This window comes from Mesocricetus auratus, unplaced genomic scaffold (assembly GCF_017639785.1).
Source record: "Mesocricetus auratus isolate SY011 unplaced genomic scaffold, BCM_Maur_2.0 Super-Scaffold_4256, whole genome shotgun sequence".
Classification (NCBI taxonomy): Eukaryota; Metazoa; Chordata; class Mammalia; order Rodentia; family Cricetidae; genus Mesocricetus; species Mesocricetus auratus.
The window spans coordinates 3,490,269-3,509,606 of record NW_024429182.1 but is presented as its reverse complement, the minus strand read 5'-3'; the positions used below and the strand labels follow the sequence as shown (position 1 = coordinate 3,509,606).

At 41.8% G+C, this 19,338-nt stretch overlaps 1 protein-coding gene across 5 annotated transcripts in view; it reads left to right on the top strand.

Moving 5' to 3' along the window:
• Nucleotides 1-19,338, top strand: part of Atrnl1 (attractin like 1) — a 538,539-nt gene that overhangs the window by 170,161 nt on the left and 349,040 nt on the right. For 4 of the 5 annotated variants that reach the window (XM_040742230.1, XM_040742247.1, XM_040742234.1 and 1 more), the window contains exon 25: nucleotides 3,349-3,410. In XM_040742230.1, the coding sequence (XP_040598164.1) occupies nucleotides 3,349-3,410 (62 nt within the window). Of the gene's footprint in view, nucleotides 1-3,348; nucleotides 3,411-8,610; nucleotides 8,900-19,338 lie in introns of those variants that run through there. The other variant, XM_040742240.1, reaches the window with a different exon arrangement.

The following is a 19,338-nucleotide window of genomic DNA, read 5'->3' as shown; positions in this document are numbered from 1 at the left end:
AACCCTGTCTTGAAAAACAAAAACAAAAACAACAAAAAAGACTTCAGTGTCATCAGTGTCAATTACTTTCACAATATCCCCACAAATGCCAAAACACAGAACAACACAAATCTACCACAGACATAAGTCATGAGCCCAGTGTGCCTGCAGGAGGAAGACAGAAGCAACAGGGAAACCCCAAAGCTCCAGAAGCTCTCTGGAAGCACACGGGTGTATTAACCAGAGTGGCTTTGCCCAGCCCAGTAGCAGATGAGAGGACGGGTCTTTGCACAGTTCTGAAGTGCCCCGGAACAACGGGCAGCACATAGAGCTTGAAAAGCAACTTAAGGCAGGCCCGGCATTGTGGATTAGCTGCTGGGCGTAGAAATCAAACATGAGAGGAGCAGGATAACGAGAGTCAAAAGCAAGGGGTTCCCAGGCGAAGTAGGCCGGGCGCAGCTGGGACAGCTCGGGAGAGCATAGATAGCATCCACTTCGAGAAAGCTCGCTCGCCACCCAGCGCTCCGCCAATTCCCTTGCGCAGTGCCACCGTTACTCTCTGGTCACTGGACATGCCTGTCATTTATTAACACATGCCTGTACTTTTCCTTGTTGATGCGTAATAGTAGGAACAGCCAGCAGCATTACAGTAAGTTTAGATGGGCACAGATTCTAATTGAAGTTGGTATAAATAATTTTCATATGGTTTTTGCTGCCCCGTGTGGACCAAAGAACAACAAAGTTGAGCAGAAAGTAGTTGAGGTAAATAGAACAGATAGATGTGGTCATAGCTGCACTTTTTGTTTGGCTAAGCTGTTTGCAGAATGTTCTACAAGGTAGAGTTATGACAAAAAGCGTTAAGACTTCTAAAATCTGAGTTAAGTATATGCTGTATCAGTGACGGAATAAGAAAGATGTAGATATTTTCACAAGAGCCAGGACGGTAGTTTGATTTCAGCTTGCAGGTCGAGGTAAACCGGGGTGCAGGCTGTGGACCCTCACACGTCTTTTGTAGTGTTGTGCGGGGGTGGGGGAGGGTGGGGAGTCGGCCAGCAAAGGAGACATTTGGTAGGTGTGGTTCTAACTTGTCTAATTTCACGTTTCATTTTAGTTTCTGGTAGCACAGTGGCTCGGAATACTCCTCTCCAGTGTCTGTGAAATACCACAGATGTTTGTGATTTCAAAACATCCTGATGTTCTTTCCCACATGTGTAAATTCCATTGCCCACTGAGATCCTAAGTAGCATTTGGTGTTTGTTGTGGAATGTTTAGTAGGCGTCCCCTTTGAAGACATGCATGCAGGGTCTCTTCCTTTCTCTGTCTGTCTGCAGTATCTTTTCTCCTCAGTCAGGAGAGTCTGTGCCCACTCACTCCCACAGAGTTCCTTTCCACACGCTTGCTGTTGACTCCATGGTTTCTTTAAGTTGCCCTCCCCTTTCCTGGCATTCCTGGTGCTCTCTTAGGTCATCTTGTAACTTCCCTAAATCCAGATCATTTTCTTTAGTCAGATTTCAAAAAGTTAACCTTTAAGAGATGACCCAGATAGTTTTTAATTCCAGTATCTGGATTTTTCCTTAGCATATACGGCATTGAATATAATTTTTGATAGACTATTTTTCCATCAGATTCTGACCTGGATTTAAAAAAAAATTAAATATCTTTTCTATTTTAAAAAGTTTTTTTTATTTCATCTTTTAAAATACTTTTCTAGCTACTCTAATTATATTTCCTTAGTTTATGTATGAACTCTTTATAATTCAAATTGCTGTACATGAATGCTATATATTTTTATTCACATTGGTAAGCCATAAACCTAATTGCGTAATTGACTTAAGGTTTTAATTAATAAGTTATCTGGTCAAATAATTAATTTTAAAATTTCAAAGAGGGGCTTGTAGTGCAACTACAGCTAGTAGTAGTGAGTAGTGACTGCATTCACCCAGAATGCTCACATGTGCTCTCAGTCTGGTTCACTCACAGCACACTCATAAGTGTGCATACATCCACATGTATATATACATGTACATTTGTGTGCACAAACATGCATGCACACTCACACACATACGCACACACTTGCACACAGATACATGTAGAAGCACATACGCACACACTAATACAGGCTCCTCATGACCCTTCATACATGGGCACACACACATAAAAATCAAACATGCGGACAAACTCACTTGCTATCTCTTGTCCAGTGAGGCCACACTGAAATCTGGGTTACGTCTAGGGTGCATCTATGCATTTCTTAACTCAGAATTACAGTTCTTCTTTGTCATTCATCCAGGTTCTAAATTGTTATGCATTTCCTCCAGTCTCATAGCTGTTTAAAATGTTAGAGAATACTCAACACTCTTAATCTATTTTGATATGTCCTCTAAAGATATTGTTGAAAGATCACTAAGAAGAAACAAGCTAGCCATAACCATATCTTAATACTGTATCTTCAGCTATGTATGGGTACTCATTGCTGTTGAATATTTCATTTACATATGTTATAAAAGGTCAGTATTTGTTACATCAAATCTTGTGTGTGCCTACCGTTATAAACACAAATGTTTTATTGTATTCTTATTTCTATTTCTTTGTTTTCCTCTTCCGCTATGGTGCAGATGCTTTCTTCATTACCATTCACTACAGGAAAACTGAGATATGTAGCTCTGCAATTTTCTAAAATATGTGAGGTTACCATGAGAGGTATCATTCCCAACCCACTGGGCCCCATCAGCTACTGTGCTATTGCCTCATGGTTGTACAATCGTTTCTAGAGAAAAATGTTACAGTTTAGGACCTTTGACATTCACTGAAGGGGAGGCAAATTTGGATACTTCGCTAGGTTCACATTGCGAGGTTTATTCCTTATTAATGTGCAATTTTAAAATGATTTGGCAGAATAAAATGTATTCATGTGTGTATTCCACTATTGTGGGCAAAGATCTATGGGGGAGGTAAAACTTCCTGGTTTCTGATGATATGGCTGAGATTCTTTCAAATAAGTAATTGTCAGCTGTGAAAATTGAAAACATGATCCTCACTTAGATAAAGAAACTCAACTTCAAGTTCTTGTTAGGCACATTTAATACATTGTGGTATTACTTCACATGGAAGTCATAGCTCATGTTTCTGTCTTAATTTTTTGATAGATCTTACCTGCTTTATATTGTAATCTGTATAATGATCATCATTACTAATTTAATAGTTTGGTATTCTAGGTAAAGTTTTCATGTACATATTTCATTTATCGTTTGGTATTTCAAACTGTTTTGCTTACTGAGAAATATTTATAAATGCTGTGAAACATCAACACTGTTTTTGAAGAATTTATGCTCAGTCAATTTCAGACTTTCTTGTATTTTGATTTTTCAGATTGCATTTTCACAACACAATACAATCATGGATCTCGTCCAGTTTTTTGTCACCTTCTTCAGGTAATTAATTGTCTTTGCTGACTTTTAACTCATTAATCATGTGTGTGTGTGTGTGTGTGTGTGTGTCTGTCTGTCTGTCTGTCTGTCTGTCTGTCTGTCTGTGTGGCTGTGTTTCTGTCAGATCATTTGTCATCTACTTACCTTGCTATTCCATCTCTTGAATCATACTATGTATGTCCTGTAGAGCAGACGGATTGTACTTGTAGCTGTTAAGATCTTTCATGCTGCTTTGAGGCCAGTGGATTCAGTAGAAAATCAACCAGTTTGGAGACTCCTTTCATTTAAATAAGTAAAACGACTTTGATTAATGAAATTACTAACACATATACCTGTGGATTAGTTACATCTTCTAGAATGGAATCAATTCAGTTCTCTGTCGGCTAATTAGCATGTGATATACTAATTGTGTGGTGAATAAGAATGCATGTAATTTCTCCTTTGAAGGAGTTTCTAACCTAGCAGCATTATAAATAGTGTCAAGTCCCCAGATCTATTGCTTTGTTACACATTAAAGTAAGTTATTAAGATAAGAAGAATTTCAAACTGAAGTTGTAGATGAATAATATAAGCACAAAGCCAGATATTGGGGTTCAAGCTAAAGATCAGAAAAGCAAAGCAGTCAGCCAGTAGCTCTTACCTCTACCAAGGCTGAAATGGAGATCCTGTCTTCCCTGTGACTGGAAACTGAATCTCCCATGAGACCGTTTGCCTCTTCCTTATAGACTTCTCTCATGCTGGGATTAAATGCATGAGCTCTGTTCCTCTTTTAGGCTGATAAATCTTATGTAGCTCTGGGTGGCCTTGAACTCAGAGAGATCCATCTTCCTCCATCTCCTGGGATTAAAGGTGTGTGCCACCACTGCTCAGTTTCTATGGCTGTGACTTTATTAAATCATAAATAATATATCACCCCAGAAACAACTTTGGAAAATTCTGTGTATTATAATATACACGGATATCTGTGGGTTGGTTCTCTTTAACTGACATTACTTTTTCAGTAGCCGATTGACATGTGTTTCTTAGAGAGAGGATGGTGTTCTTAGGATCTGGAAACAAGCAGACCTGCAGGGAATCTCATTTCCGTAGCCATGGTTGTAAATGAGGAGACACTGAGCTGGTGAAGATACTGTTCCAGATAGAGAGTCTGTGCTATGGGACCTTAGATAAGTCAGTTTGTGACCATTGTTCTGGATGTGTATCTCAGTGTTGTGTTCCAGGCCTGTGCAAAAGAGACAAACATGACTCCTCTGAATGATGTGCAGCCCACACCCTGGACAACGCTTCCACAAGACTGAAGTAGAGCTTCAGCCCACTAGCATCTTGTCTGGGTTGATTTGGCCATCAAGAACCCATAGTACCTACTTCCTGGAATGTGGAGTATTGTCCCTGTCCCCAAATACCAGGCAATCATTTGCTTGTGGTATCTTGTTCAGCGTCTGTATGGTCTCTGGGTCCCTGTATTTTCTCTACTGGAGTCTACAGATACTTCTTGTTAAGAGACAGATGGTAATGGCTTCAAAAATTTATGTTCATGCAATATCCTTGCATCTATGCAACTTATTTTCTGTAGAGCCAGGTGTCATATGGAAGGAAATTCATGGGAGGAGTGGCAGTGATCCATAAAAACTTCTGTGGATGAATTCAATCTGTGAACCTGAGTTTTCCAGTTCTTGAGCTAACTCATGCCTAAGTACATGTAATAACTAGAGGCATCTCTGGAGATAGTATTCCATGTTATCTACTAACTGGTTGCTTTTATAATTGAGCTGCAATCTATGTGATACAATCTATTTTGACTCATCTATGGAGGCCATACATCGTCTATAGGGCCTTATATCTTCTATAGGACCATATATCACATATAGGGCTTTGCATCATCTGTAGGACCTTATGTCTTCTATAGGGCCTCACATACCAAATCTGATCCCTCATCTTCACCTGCGAGTCAGAGTTTTAAATTCTTTTCTTCACTTTTCACCTTCTCTGTTCCTTTGCCTACCTTTTCAGAATCTTTGTCATGTTAGTCACTTCGCTCTGAAAACCAGCGTGTTTGTGTGTACAGTAATACTCATGTTCTAACACTCAGCACCGTCTGTATAGTTACCCATCACAGGTGCAGAAAATTTATCCCCACTTTAAACAGATCCCCTAAAGGTGTAACTTGGAGAAGGATCTTACAATTTTCATGTCTTACAATTTTATTCCTTAGAATAAAATGACTTTTAAGGATAGTAAGAGATATTCAGTGTGTTTTTAGATGAAACTAAAAGTTACAATTGAATGGCCATCATTTGATGCATTAAAATTAAAATACTTGGTGCAAAATAGTATGGATCAAGACATACTAAAAAGTTCAGTTATATGTGAAAATTCACAGGTGAATCAATGTACATGTAAATTATTTAGATATTTATGGTTTAGAGCCTCTTAATTTGTGTACATATATTTAAATTCAGTAGCTCTTTTATTAAGCTAGGGAAAGCTAGTTCAGTGAATACCATATATTAGAGATGATTTCCTTTATTAGGTTGCCATTATAGACAAAGCGAATTAAAATATTCTAATCATTGTGTGTGATCAAATATGTTTGACGGGCTCTTTGTCATTTAAATTTCTTTTAGTGGTGAAATGTAAATTAGACAATTTAAAATCATCTCATTGTTAGGAAAATGCATAGACGACTATTTTGAAGTCCACTAACTTACTTTTTTAGAAGGCTACCACAATATTGAAACAGGTTGATGTTTATGGATAATCCTGTCAGGTGGCATGCCTCTGTGGTCGTTCGGGACCGTGTACTAGGTCAGCCTGTGAATGGACGAGTCAGCTTCAGCTTAGTCAGGCTTCCAGGGCCACCTGTCTAACTGTGTGCCGTGAGCTTTTTTACCTCCTTATTCTGGAGACTTCTGGTGGCAGACACAATTGGGCCAGTACCACCGAGATCATTTATAGACACAGCTTGGCTCTGATCTTGGCTCTTGTGCTGTCTTAAGTAGGTCACCTAGCTCCTCCGGATTCCCAGCCTTTTCTTATTTATAGGATCCCAGGACTTTTCTTACTGCTGTTGGGGCATGTGAGAAAATACTTTAGTAAATGATTATAGAAATGAAAGGGATTGTTTTATAATTTTTTTTCTCTGTTATGTGAAGTGGAATAACAAATGTGCCTCTACCTGAAAAGTCTATTACTTAAGGAGACACATTAAATGGAAATATGACAGGCACATTTTTAATGGTGCCACTAATTCCTGTTGCCCATTGGGTGTGGCTAATGTCTGAAGCAGGTTTTCAAAGTCCTGGAAGTTGTCACTGTTTCTCCCTACTTGATTTATAGACTGGGGGTATCATTTAGCAGTTACTCAAGTACATGTGTTATAATCTCACATTTAAAGGCTAGCGAAGTTTCTACTGTGTGGGTTCATAGACACATTTGGCCTACTGTGAGGCACAGTTTAGTTAGAATTTTACCCACCCCCCAACCCCTACCTCCAGTAAGAAACCATGGTGATATTTTAGATATTTTAGGTCATTAGGCATCTGTGTCACTCTTGCCTCATACCTGATAGTATTCAAATGTTTTTCATTATCTTGTGTGGTTGCTAGTTTTATGTCAGCTTGACACAAACTAGAGTTATCTAAAAGGAGGGAACCTTAGTTGAGAAAATGCCTACATAAATAAGATCCAGCTATAAGGATATTTTCTTAATTGGTGATTTGGCATGGACCACGTGGTGGCCATCGCTTCTTGACAAAATTCTAGCATTTGACATGGCAGACAATGCATCTCCAGCTTTCATTTCTAATAATTCTCCATATGCCTGGATGTCAGGGACCTCCACTATAATCCAGACATAGCATTATCAACTCCCTCCTCATAGAGAAGACGTGACTCCAGGCCACACCGCAGAAATACCTCCTCTTCAGTTAGGAAAGCAAGTTCCTAGAAAACAGACTCGTGGCTTATCTGCCAGTTGAAGATTAAGCCTAGTGAAAATTACCAAGTCACTCAGGCGTTGGCTTGAACAATAGACGATGAGATTGTGAAAGAAATAATTAGAACTTACAGCTAGGTTACCAGGGGCACAGGATGGCCTACCCCTCCCACTGACCTCTGCTCTGCCAAGCTCATCGAAGCTCATTTAACATCCCCATTCCCTCCCCTCCTCACTTCCCTCCTATGGTCCTATATAAATCCCTTTGGGGTGAATAAAGGTGGTCTGCTTGATCAGAATACCATCTTGCCGTCCGTTTCTTTGTACCCCCTGTCCTTCATTTTCTCCTAGGTGTCCCTGGTCTATGTTGACTGTCCCCCGCAAATTTCAAGATTCCATTTTTTTTTTCTGCAGAGTAGTACTCCATTATGTAAACGTACCACATTTTCTGTATCCATTCTTTGGTTGAGGGGCTTCTAGGTGGCTTCCAGGTTCTGGCTATTACAAATAATGCTGCTCTGAGTATAGTTAAACAGATGTCCTTGTTGTGTGAATGTGTATCCTTCGGGTATATGCCTGAGAGTCTCACTATTAATGCCTTTCCTTTAAGTAAATTTTGTATGGGCTTTGGTAAAGGATTAAAATGTGTGCCTTGGTAGCTTCTCAAAACAAAACAATACTTTGGAGGAAAATCACCACCACCATGGATGCAGGAATTTCATTGTGCCCTCCTAATTACACAGGAATAGTAATGTTAGAGATTTACCAGGCACCCCTGACCCAAGGATAAAATGCCTACAATTCAGATTCAGAGCCTGAGGCCATTAAAATAAATACAGAAAAATCAGAATGGTATGGTATAGTGGGAAAAGAGTAAGACATCAGGACCTTCCCTTTTGGGAACATTATGTATGAGAGGAATAAGAAAATGCAGTGTAATTTAAGTGTCTGCTCCCCAGAAAAAGTCCTTTTTGCAAGGTCAGGCATTCAGATTAGGGTCTCTGTTCCCTGGGGGCTCGAGGAAAGTTCCTGCTAGCTAAAACAGCCATTCTCCCTATCTTTAGCACAAGGAATTAGTGACCCTTTCATTAACATATGCTGGTACCTATTGTCAGTGTCAAAGTGAGATTCCTCAAGCCTGACCTCAAGCCACACCCCAACTCCCATGCCCCTATCTCCCATTTAATCCTATGTTTAAAGTGTACAGTGTAAAAGGTGTAACCTTTTCTCAATTGAATGTTGCTGGCAGCTCTCCCATCTCATCCTCAGGTCTTGTCTGTCTCCTTTCCCCCCACCCCTACTTCACACATCCTCATGGTACCTGCACCATCATCTCCAGCTGTGATTGATGCCAGAGGTCTCAGCCCATTGTGCATGGTGTCATCCCTTGGTTGGTGGTCCTGGATTCTGTAAGAAAGCAGTTTGAATAAGCAAGTCTGTAAGCTGCTCCCCTCCATGGCCTCTGCATCACCTCCTGCCTCCAGGTTCCTGCCCTCAATGCCTTTGATGATGAACTGTTAATATGAAACTTTGAGTGAAATAAACCCTTTCCTCTCCAGGTTGCTTTTGGTCACGGTCTTTCATCACAGCAATAGAAACTCTAACTAGGACATCTGGTATACCCGGTACATACCTAGACATATACTTGTATGTGATGATTAGTTTTGGTTGTCAAACTGACACAATATGAAATGCCCTAGAAGGGAATCTTAAAGAAGAATTGTCTCAATTAAGTTTGTGTCAAGGCATACCTGTGAGGGATTATCTCAATTACTGTTTGCAGTAGGAAGACCCAACTTGAATGTGGTGCCAACATTTCACCAGGCTCTGTCCTGAATAACGTAGAAAAAGTGAGCGTGATGCCAGCATGCATGAACCTGTTGCTTCAGGTTGTGACTGTAGACATCGGTGACTTGCTCCTTCACATTCCCGCCACTCTGACCTTTCCCACAACAAAAATGTAGCTTTGTGGCCAAATTAGCCCTTTTTCCTTAATTGCTAATGTGATGATATTTTATCAAACAACAGGAAATGAAACCAAGACATTGTATATACTCAAAAGTGTATGATGGGATCATTTTATCTTCTTTTCAAGAAAGAGTAGTCAGGAGATTCTGGAGTTGAATGAGCTCAGCTGGGAACAAGCAGGGCCTCGTGACTTCACAGAAGCTCCTTGATGCTCTTCCCTCCTCACTTAAAAGTAGACAATGTTACAGAGCATTGTTGCTGTCCAAACCACTTATTTTGCCTTCTGAGAACAATCCTTTTTATTTTGTTGTGTTTTGTGTTGGTAGGTGTTTTCTTGCATGTATGAGTGAATGTGCATCCCATGCATGCCAGGTACCCATGGGATCCCTTGGAACTGGTGTCATAGGCAGTTGTGAGCCACTATGTGCGAGCTGGGAACTGAATTTGGGTCCTCTAGGAGACCCACCATCTCTTCTGCCCCAGGACACAATTCTTCAAGAATCATGATAGTTAATCTTTGTGGACCACACCTATAATCTTGTTAATCTAGTTTTGATAATTTGGGCTCCTAGATTTTGAAGTGAATGAATGATATCTCCTGTTATTTTGGAGACCAATCACATCATGGTGGTAGCCGCCCTAATCCTATGGCTCCCATTTCAGCCGTGGTCTCCAGAAGAGAGTTCACAAAATTCTTTGCACATCAACGGCTCGCTCACCAACATATGTCCGTTGGCATTGGTGTGGCCCCTAGGCCTGCCCGTGTCGCACGGCTGCTGGCTGGTTCTTCTGGTCTTGCTTCACGGTTTGTTCCTGCATTCTCCTGGTCTTTATGTGTACTTTCCTTCTCTTTTGCCCTCATGGTGCCCCTTGGGGATCTGTTTTGCCATGTGTATGTCACTCCTTGTCCCAAGTCTCTGAGAACCATTGTGGTACCCACTGAAGTCCCAAGTCAGACTTCATGTTACCCGTGTTTCTGAAACGTTGCCGTGAAACCCATGAACTTCTCTTCACCTGTTTCCTCCATTGCTCCCTTGATCTGGTAACCCCGCAATGTCAAATCTTTCTATATTTTTGTGGCTCTTGGTAAAATCCTTGAGCTAACTCTTATGCCCATTTCTGTCCTTACTCTCTTTCTCTCTCAGATGGGCAATGCTATAGCTTTAACTTTGTGAGCCAAGTGGTCCTGGGACCAGACAGTATCAGCTTATCAGGCCAGGTGCCTCAGTGTGAGGAGAGCCTGCTTCTCTTCCAGCAGGCCACCGTGCTGCTCACCCCTTGGTAGGAGGGCAGCAGAGCCATCCTCATAGAAGCATCCGAGCTGATGCTGTCCCGTCTCAGTCTTGTGCTTTGACTGAGTTTCCCATCATGCTTTGGGGAGCAGCACTGCAGCCATTAGGTCGTCAGCCTGTTGTTCATCCGTGTTCTCATTCTTGTGTTGAGCCAGAAGTGTTTGCCTTCTCTCTTTCAGTCTCCCACCGAGGGCATCAGTACGGTATAACCACAATCACTCATTCCACTCTTTTGAAGGTGGTCCCAATCCCCTTCTTTATTTTCAAATGCACAAACCTCCTGGGGCTCCGACAGGTTTCATCAGAACTGTGTTCAAGCTTTTAGTGGTGAAGTCTTGAGCAGTGTAAGCCTTCTGGCAGACAAGACCCTTGTTGTGTGAGCCAACGTGGATGGTGCCTCCTTAACCCGCAAAATGGGAGTGAGTCCGTTCCAAGGCCCCCTCTCGCCTCACACTTTCCCAGATCGCAAATGCTCTGAGAAGGAGATGCCAGGGTAGAATCTGACAAGCAAAAGATTTTCAGATGAAAGTCCCATGAAGCAAACGGGAGGGCATGGGCGCATGACGTTTCATTCTGTGACACTGATCGGTCTGTGTGCAAAGGAAGGCTTTATTGGAGGCCCTTTCTGCATCTGTTCAGATGGTCATGTGGTTTATGTCCTTGAGATGGTTAATGCGATATACTGCACTTGCTGGTTTCCATTTGGTGAACCGTCCTTCAGTGTCTGAAGTTATGTTTGGGATCCTCATTCCTGGGATGCAGCAGGAACAGGCACACCCATGGGAGGTCCTTCACAAAGCCTGTCCCTTTGGGGTTCACTCTTCTGATGGTGGCTCTGCCCACACTCCTGCCTCTCTGAGCACTGTGCAGTTCCCACTCACAGCCTGTTTCCCTGTCTTGAGTTATTCTGTAGGCCAGGTTTCTGAGTTTCGTCCATGACATTCCCTCTCGAATCAGAGGTGAGGGCAAAGCAGGATCTTGTCTGTAGAGTTGAATGAATTGGTACAGGAGAACACTTCCTGAACATGGCACCAGTAGCATAGATACTGAGATTGACAATTAACAAATGGGACCTCCTGAAACTGAAAAGCTTCTGCAAGGCAAAGGACGTAGCCAATAAGACAAAAAACGCAGCCCACAGAATGGGAAAAAATATTCACTAACTCCACATCTGACAGAGGGCTGATCTCTAAAATGTACAAAGAACTCAAGAAGCAAGTCTCCAAAACACCAAACGATCCAATTAAAAAGTGGGGCACAGAACTAAATAGAGAATTCTCAATAGAGGAGTTTAAAATGGCCGAGAGACACTGGAGAAAGTGCTCAACATCCTTAGCCATTAGGGAAATTCAAATCAAAACAACTCTGAGATACCATCTCACTCCTGTCAGAATGGCTAAAATCAAAAACACCAATGACAGTTTATTCTGGAGAGGATGTGAGGAGATGAGAACACTCTTTCACTGCTTGTGGGAGTGCAGATTTGTACAGCTACTTTGGAAATCAGTATGGAGATTCCTCAGGAAAATGGGATTCAGTATACCACAAAACCCAGCAACTCCACTCTTAGGCATATACCCAAAGGATGCATAATTCATCCAATAATCTGCTCAACTATGTTCATAGCAATATGATTTATAATAGCCAGAACCTGAAAGCAACCTAGGTGTGTGGAGTGTTGTCTTCCTGCCAGCCTGGCTCCAGAGCCGCATCAGTCCCAAATGAACACACAGGAGGCTATATTAATTATGAAGCTGTTGGCTATTTGCTTGGTTTCTTACTATCTATCTCGGGCTGAAGTATTTACTCCATAATTGTTAATCTAAGTATTTCTCTTACCGGAGAAAAGGTCCAGACCTCTTACTTCTGTGGCAGCTACATGATGGCTCCCTGTGTTTCTCCTCCCAGAATCCTCCTCAACTCCTAGTTCACCTATCTTGCTTCCCTGTTGGCCAACAATGCTTTATTCAACAACCAATAAGAGACAGATTTCAGAATGACATCTCCCATTATAGATGCCCCTCAAATGAAGAGTGGATAGAGAAAATGTGGTATATCTATACAATGGAGTAATACTCAGTGGGGGGAAAAATGGAATCTTGAAATTTGCAGTTAAATGGATGGCACTAGAAGAAACTATCCTGAGTGAGGTAACCCAGTCACAAAAGGAGAAACATGATATGTACTCACTCATATATGGATTTTATACCTGAAGCAGGGGAGTGCCAGTGTACAGTCCCACCTCCAGAGTGTCTGGGAAACAGGGAGGACTCTAAGAGAGAGATGCATGGTACCCCGAGAAGGGGAATGTTACAGGATCTCTTGAGTGGACTGGTAGCATGGGGGGAGGGGAGAGGGAGCTGGGGAAAAGTGATGGGGAGAAGAGGAGGGGAGAGGAGAACACGGGGGGGGGCAGCAAGTTTGTGTCGGGGGAAGAATAGAGGAGAGCAGGATGAGATATACTATAATAGAGGCAGTCATTTTTGGTTTGAGGAGAGATCAGGCACTAGTGAGACCTCCAGACATTTAAAAGGATGACACTGTCAATCTTAAACAATAGTGGAGAGGCTACCTTAAATGCCGTTTCCCAATAATGAGATTGATGGCTACCTTATATGCCATCCTAGAGCCTAGGGGCTGATGGAAGCAGAGACAGATACCCACAGCTAAACACTGAACTGAACTCCTGGAAACCAGTTGCAGAAAGGAAGGAGTGATGAGCAAAGGGGTCAAGACCAGATGGGTGAAACCCACAGAAACAGCTGACCTGAACAAGGGGGAACTCATGGACCCCAGACTGATGGCTGAGAGACCAGTATGGGACTGATCCAGATTCCCTGAACATGGGTGTCAGTGAGGAGGCCTCGGTAGTCTTTGCAGCCTGGGTACTAGATCAGTATTTATCCCTAGCATACAAGTGAACTTTCAGAGCCTATTCCACATGGAGGGATGCTCTCTCAGCTTGGACACATGGGGGGAGTGCCTAGACCCTCCCGGGATGATATGACAGACTTTGGAGATCCCCTATGAAGGACCTCACCCTCCCTGGAGAGTGTTGTGTGGATTGGGTTGGAGGTTGGCATGGGGAGGAGGAGAGGGAGAGGGAGCTGGGATTGATATGTGAAGCAAGCTTGTTTCTAATTTAAATTTAAAAAAATCCAAAAAAAATTTTTAAGTAGAAGAATCTTAAAGGATTCAAAAGCAAATCATAAACCCACCCAAGCATCAGAAACGCAAACACGGTAGAGCTTCACCGTTGAGGTGACCACATTGTGTTAAGGTAGTCACTGAGGCCTGAGAATAAAGGAACCTGATCATACTGTTTATAACGGTTTTGAAGAATAAAGAAAAGCAGTAATGCGAGTCTTCAAAGGACAAGAAGTAAACCTAAACCATTAACAAACACCATCCTTGGCATCCCAGAAGGATTTGGCATGATTCTAAACAGACAGACAGACAGACAAGGCAGAGGAAGGACAGAGTGCACCGGAGTCTCTGCTTCACAGTGACCGCTGATGGAAGTTACGGTAATGCAAATGAGACCTGGAGCTCTGCACCTCCCTGGGTAGAATCGCTAGGCAAACTCTTGCTGTATTGGAAATTGACCCTGGAATTCTCTCCCTGGCTTCCTTATGGAAGAAAATAGACGTCTGTGCCCTGTTGGCTCCTAAAAATCGGTGTATTTAATATGAGGGGAATAAACCAGTGACAGCGCAGTTTATCGTGATTTAAACCAGCATTCCACATATTACCCACCCACAATGCCGAGGCTGGGAGCGCCAGCGACAAAGGCAGAAAGCGTCCCGTCGTAAACTTAGCACTTATGCCCAAATGCCATGTAAAACCACTAAACAGGCCTGCGTTTCAGTGAGCGAGCTGTCCTGTCTGTCAATCAGCCTCCTATGTAGTAATCTCTGGGTTTTTATAGCTGTTAGGACCTGCATCGTTCTGAGTCTCTCTGCAGGCCTCACTCTATGTCTCTCTGCATCTCACTGCAGGCCTCACTCGACCCCTCCCACGTCTGACTCCACACCGTACTCCACGCATCACCCCGTGCCTCAACTCACAGTTTCTCCATGCCTCTCCCCATTACCTTCAAAGCAACTGGCCCTTCCTACTCCTGCCAGCCCTAGTTCTGCCTTCCACAATTGTGCTGTGTTGAAAAGGGCCCAAGTAATGTTTTAAAGGCATGAGTTAAACTCAATTACCTGATCATGTAAGGCTTCCTTTCACGTTTATGACCCGGACGGTGTCTTCAAGTCCCTCTGTGACGTGATCCAATTATCGGTGCCACCTGGTGTTATCAGCCCTGACTTCAGTTGACTCTGTGTGGGTCCTAGCTGGGTGTGAGGACTTGTTACTTTCCTGCACTTTTTTCTTCCCCATTATTTGTTTCTGTATTTGCTTTCATTTCGGCGTATTCATTTTCATGTAAGATTCATTGTCTGGGCAGTCATGTGTTGCCTTGTAAATTCCAGCTTTGGTCTTTGTTCTCTTTTTGCATGCACACACACACACACACACACACACACACACACACACATTAATTAATTTCTAAATGATCAGTTTCACTAGTGATTCGTGTTTAAGACACTTTCGGAAGATTGTGTCTTTGGTTTGAGAAGGTCATTCGGAGGCAGATTGCATCTTCTTCCCTCAATACAGACACCCACACTGCCTGAATTGTGGGTCAGATCTGTCTGTCTGTCTGCTGGGACACTTGCCTTGGGTAAAGCTATGTGTAAAGCTGCTGGGTTTGTAACACCGAATCTCAGTATGGGTTGATAATGCTCAGTGGTAGGTGGAGTCCATTGGTTCCAACACACCAGGGGTCAAATGATTGCATTAACCATGCAGCTCAAGACTACAAAGGTATTCATGACTCCTGAAAAACAGCAAAATAACTGCAATCCCCCCAAACCTAAAGAGGATTTATTTTATGAGAGAGAGAGAATGTGTTTGTAGGTGTATTGTCCTCCCATCTGTCTGTGTCTGCCCCTGTGTCACACATTCAGATGCCCTCTGACACCAGAAGCAGGTATGTGACCCAGTATCTGGAACTGGAGTTACAGGCCGTCGTAAACCACCTGATACTGGTGTTATGGGTGCTAAGAACTGAACTCCCATGCTCTGCAGAGGCAGGGAGGGCTCTCAGTCACTGAGCTGTCGTCCCAGGCTCCTCCCAGTTTTTGTTTTTCCCACAGTTCCTTCATCCAGATAATTGCAGAGCAAGGACACTAGCAGTGAGTGACAAACACGGTTGGGAATAGGTAATTGTAATAACAAAGTTCATAGGGAGAGGAGTTAGGCTCGGGGTATGGTTACAGAGGGCCGTGCGACGCCCACTGCGGTCTTTCTGTTCTCCCTGAGCTGAGCTCCGTGTGATTATGAACATGGTTGCTAGTCAGGTAGAGAAGAGTGGACCCCGGGGAACCAAAGAGAGTTGGGGGACAACACAGAGAAAAGCCATCTATTGTGTTGTGTCAGAACTCCGACTGGCTCCCGAGTTTCACATAGGAAGGTCTGATTCTATGTAATAATGTAGTAACACGGAAAACAATAACGTTAGAGGAGCAATATGGACGACAGTGTTGTAAGAAAGAAACTGAAATAAACAGAATAAACACTTTAGGATCCCATTTGTATAAAGTTCAGAAATGGGAAACAAAAGGTTTGATATTAAATCGGTATGGCTTGAGCAGGTGAGAATGGGTTCACCGATTTCTCTGTGACGGTGTTGGTTATATGGGCACATTGTCAGATAATTTGATAGCTGTGTGCTTTTTATTCCTCTTCTTCTGTTACAGAACATTGGTTTACAGATGATTTGAAAATGAGCATGGGCTTGTTTAAAACGCCAAAGGAATTCTTCAGCAAAAGCTTTTATCCAACTGCCTGGTTTCGAGTGTTATAATTCTAAGCCAACCTAAACAGTGGAGAAAAAACACTGTGTACATTGATCGGTGTCACTTCTTGTCACAAGTTTGAGTCATTGGGTGATACCCAGGTTAACTGCAGTCAAGGCACGCCAGGGAACGCTGTCCTCCATGGTGGCCCTCCTACCCCCTGCCACTCACTTTTCCAAAATGCTCTGTAGATGTGTAAATCCCTTGTTTTCTGGGAGACTTGGCTGCATTTCTTCATGAATTTCAAGAAAGCGATACGTTTACTGGATTTTGTGAATTTCTTGCCCAACTTTCATTTAACTCTGTCTTTGTGGCTACTTAGCAACCATTTCATATGAGTGAGATTGATCCCTCCGTCAGCGTCATGGTTGACTAAAGCTATTTAGTAGCTCCTTAGGGATTGGTTATACCTACCCAAGAGCAAGAGAAGGTGCTGTGACACTGGAATTTGTTAAGAGGTTAAATAAATGTCTGAGAAGAAATTTGATTTCCAGTAAAATGTATATTCCAGACATTCCTATCATCTGTCTGTCTGTCTGTCTGTCTGTCTGTCTGTCTGTTTGTCTATCATCTATCATTTATCTGTCTGCCTGCTATCTGTATCCTAGGCTAGAGCATTTGAACTTTATTTTCCTTAAATCACAACAGTCTAAGGAGAGAGATGTATTAACTCATAGATCTGAAAGATAAATGGATTATGGTGCCAGCACTTTTGATTTCTGATTTGGACCTTCAAAAGTGGGCAAATGGCTGGTTTCTTGTTGTGAACTTCTTGGCATTTCTTCCACTCTGTGTTTGACTCCTCTGGTTTCTTTTCTTATGAGAACACTGTATTTGTTAGTTTCTGTGAACTTTTTGCTAACTTAGACATATCTAGGTAGAGGAAATATCAATTGAGCAACTACCTCCTTCAGACTGGCTTGTGGCCACCTCTTTGAAACATTGTCTTTCTTGCTAATTGACACCGGAATCCCAGCCCTCCTTGAGTGGTTCATCCCTAGGCAGGTAGGCCTGGGTTATCTAAGACAGATAGGTAAGCAGGCCTATGGGTTGTATTCCTCCATGGTGTATACTTTTAGTTAGTTGCCACCTCAAGGTTCCTGCCTTGGCCTTGCTCAGTGTTGGACTGGAACCTATAAGCCAATCCAATCCATTCTTCTCTAGGTGGTAGCTGAAGGCTTTTCCCAGTCCGCCCACTGGACTGGCAACCTACTTGCTGATGTCCCCAGCTGCTTATAAAATAATCACTCAGAGGCTTCGTGTTAATTACAAACTGTTTGTCCTATTAGCTCAGGCTGATTATTAACTAGCTCTTACAACGTAAGTTAACCCATTTTTATTATTGTACATTTTACCCTGCCTGGCTCTATCCTGCCTGGCTATTGGCCACATCAATTTCTTTATTAACCATTGGTAATAAAACATATTCACAGCACACAGAAGGGCATCCGACAGCTTTTCTATTTTTCTTTCTAATCAAAAAGGAAGGTTTTATCTTTAACATAGTAAAATTACATATAACAAAACATTCATCAAGCAAGAATTACAGTTATAATATTTAGTTTATTTGTACTTGGCAAAATTAAAGAAAATAATTATTTATCTTGGTTAGTCTCAAATTTAGTATCTAATTACTTTCTATTATGACTAAGGAAAATGATAATTATAACTATTTAATCTTCAGCTCCATTAAAGACCCCAGAAAGATATAATATTACCTGAGTAAACAGGATTTGTATTGCAAGCAACTTCCAAAACAGAGACATCTGACTGCCTGGACAGTCACTCAAAGTTCTTCTGTAACGTTAGGCCATCCGTTGTCAGCCTACAGGCCTAAAGCATCTGACAGACTTCTTAGTGAAGCAGGAAATATTGAAACCATCCTGCTTGTATTGACAGTTTGTCAGTCATTTTTCTCTGTGTCCTGTAGAATGTCTGGCAGACTTCCATGAAACAGGAATCCTGCAGGATTGTCTTATCTCGTTTCGCAAGTTCAGCAGTCACTTTCCTATGGGTCCTGCATGTACAGTTTATACAGTATACACTCAAACAGTCCAGGCAAGGCAGTTTGTTACCCAAATGGCTAGTCTTGCCATATTGAAAGCAAACTCCATAGTGAGCTTCTTTGATGCCCAACATCCTTTTGAAGTAATTGGTTATGCTAGGAGCAGATGGATCTCACTGTCGAGAAAAATCTAAGTTCTTAAGACATTTTAAATGGCATATTCTATAGGTCTTTGGAGTGTTTGAAGATTACCTATCCATCTGAAATATATCTTTGTATATTTAGAAAACCTAACTAGCATTTCTATAATTTTGACTATTATTGATGACTATTAATATTTATTTAACTATACCTTACATTTTTAAATAAGTTGTATAAACATAATACGTTAAACAAGAGTAGAAATATACATGTAGTATAATAAAGTTGACTTTATATTTGAATCAATAAACCAAAATCCAAACCAATGTATTTGAGATTAACAGTTGTTTTTTGAATTAAAGTAGATTCAATACTCTACCCCCTTTTATCATTATAATAGTCTACATTTTTCCCCATCACTTCTATATCATATCCCCTTTTTTTTCTTTAGAAAGTAATTAACTGTGACCATTAACCATTTATAATCAGCCAATTTTAAATGGAAACAAGCATTTATAAACAATATTTTGGGAATTTGGGCATAGTTTTCCATATTAGTTGCAGCAGATTGGGGGTGCTGGCAGTCTTATGGGGATCCTGAGAAAATTTAGGATCATGATTAAATCTTGGCTATAATCTGTGAGGCTGCATTGTCTCAGTTAGTTGCCTTGAAGCTTTTTTTGGA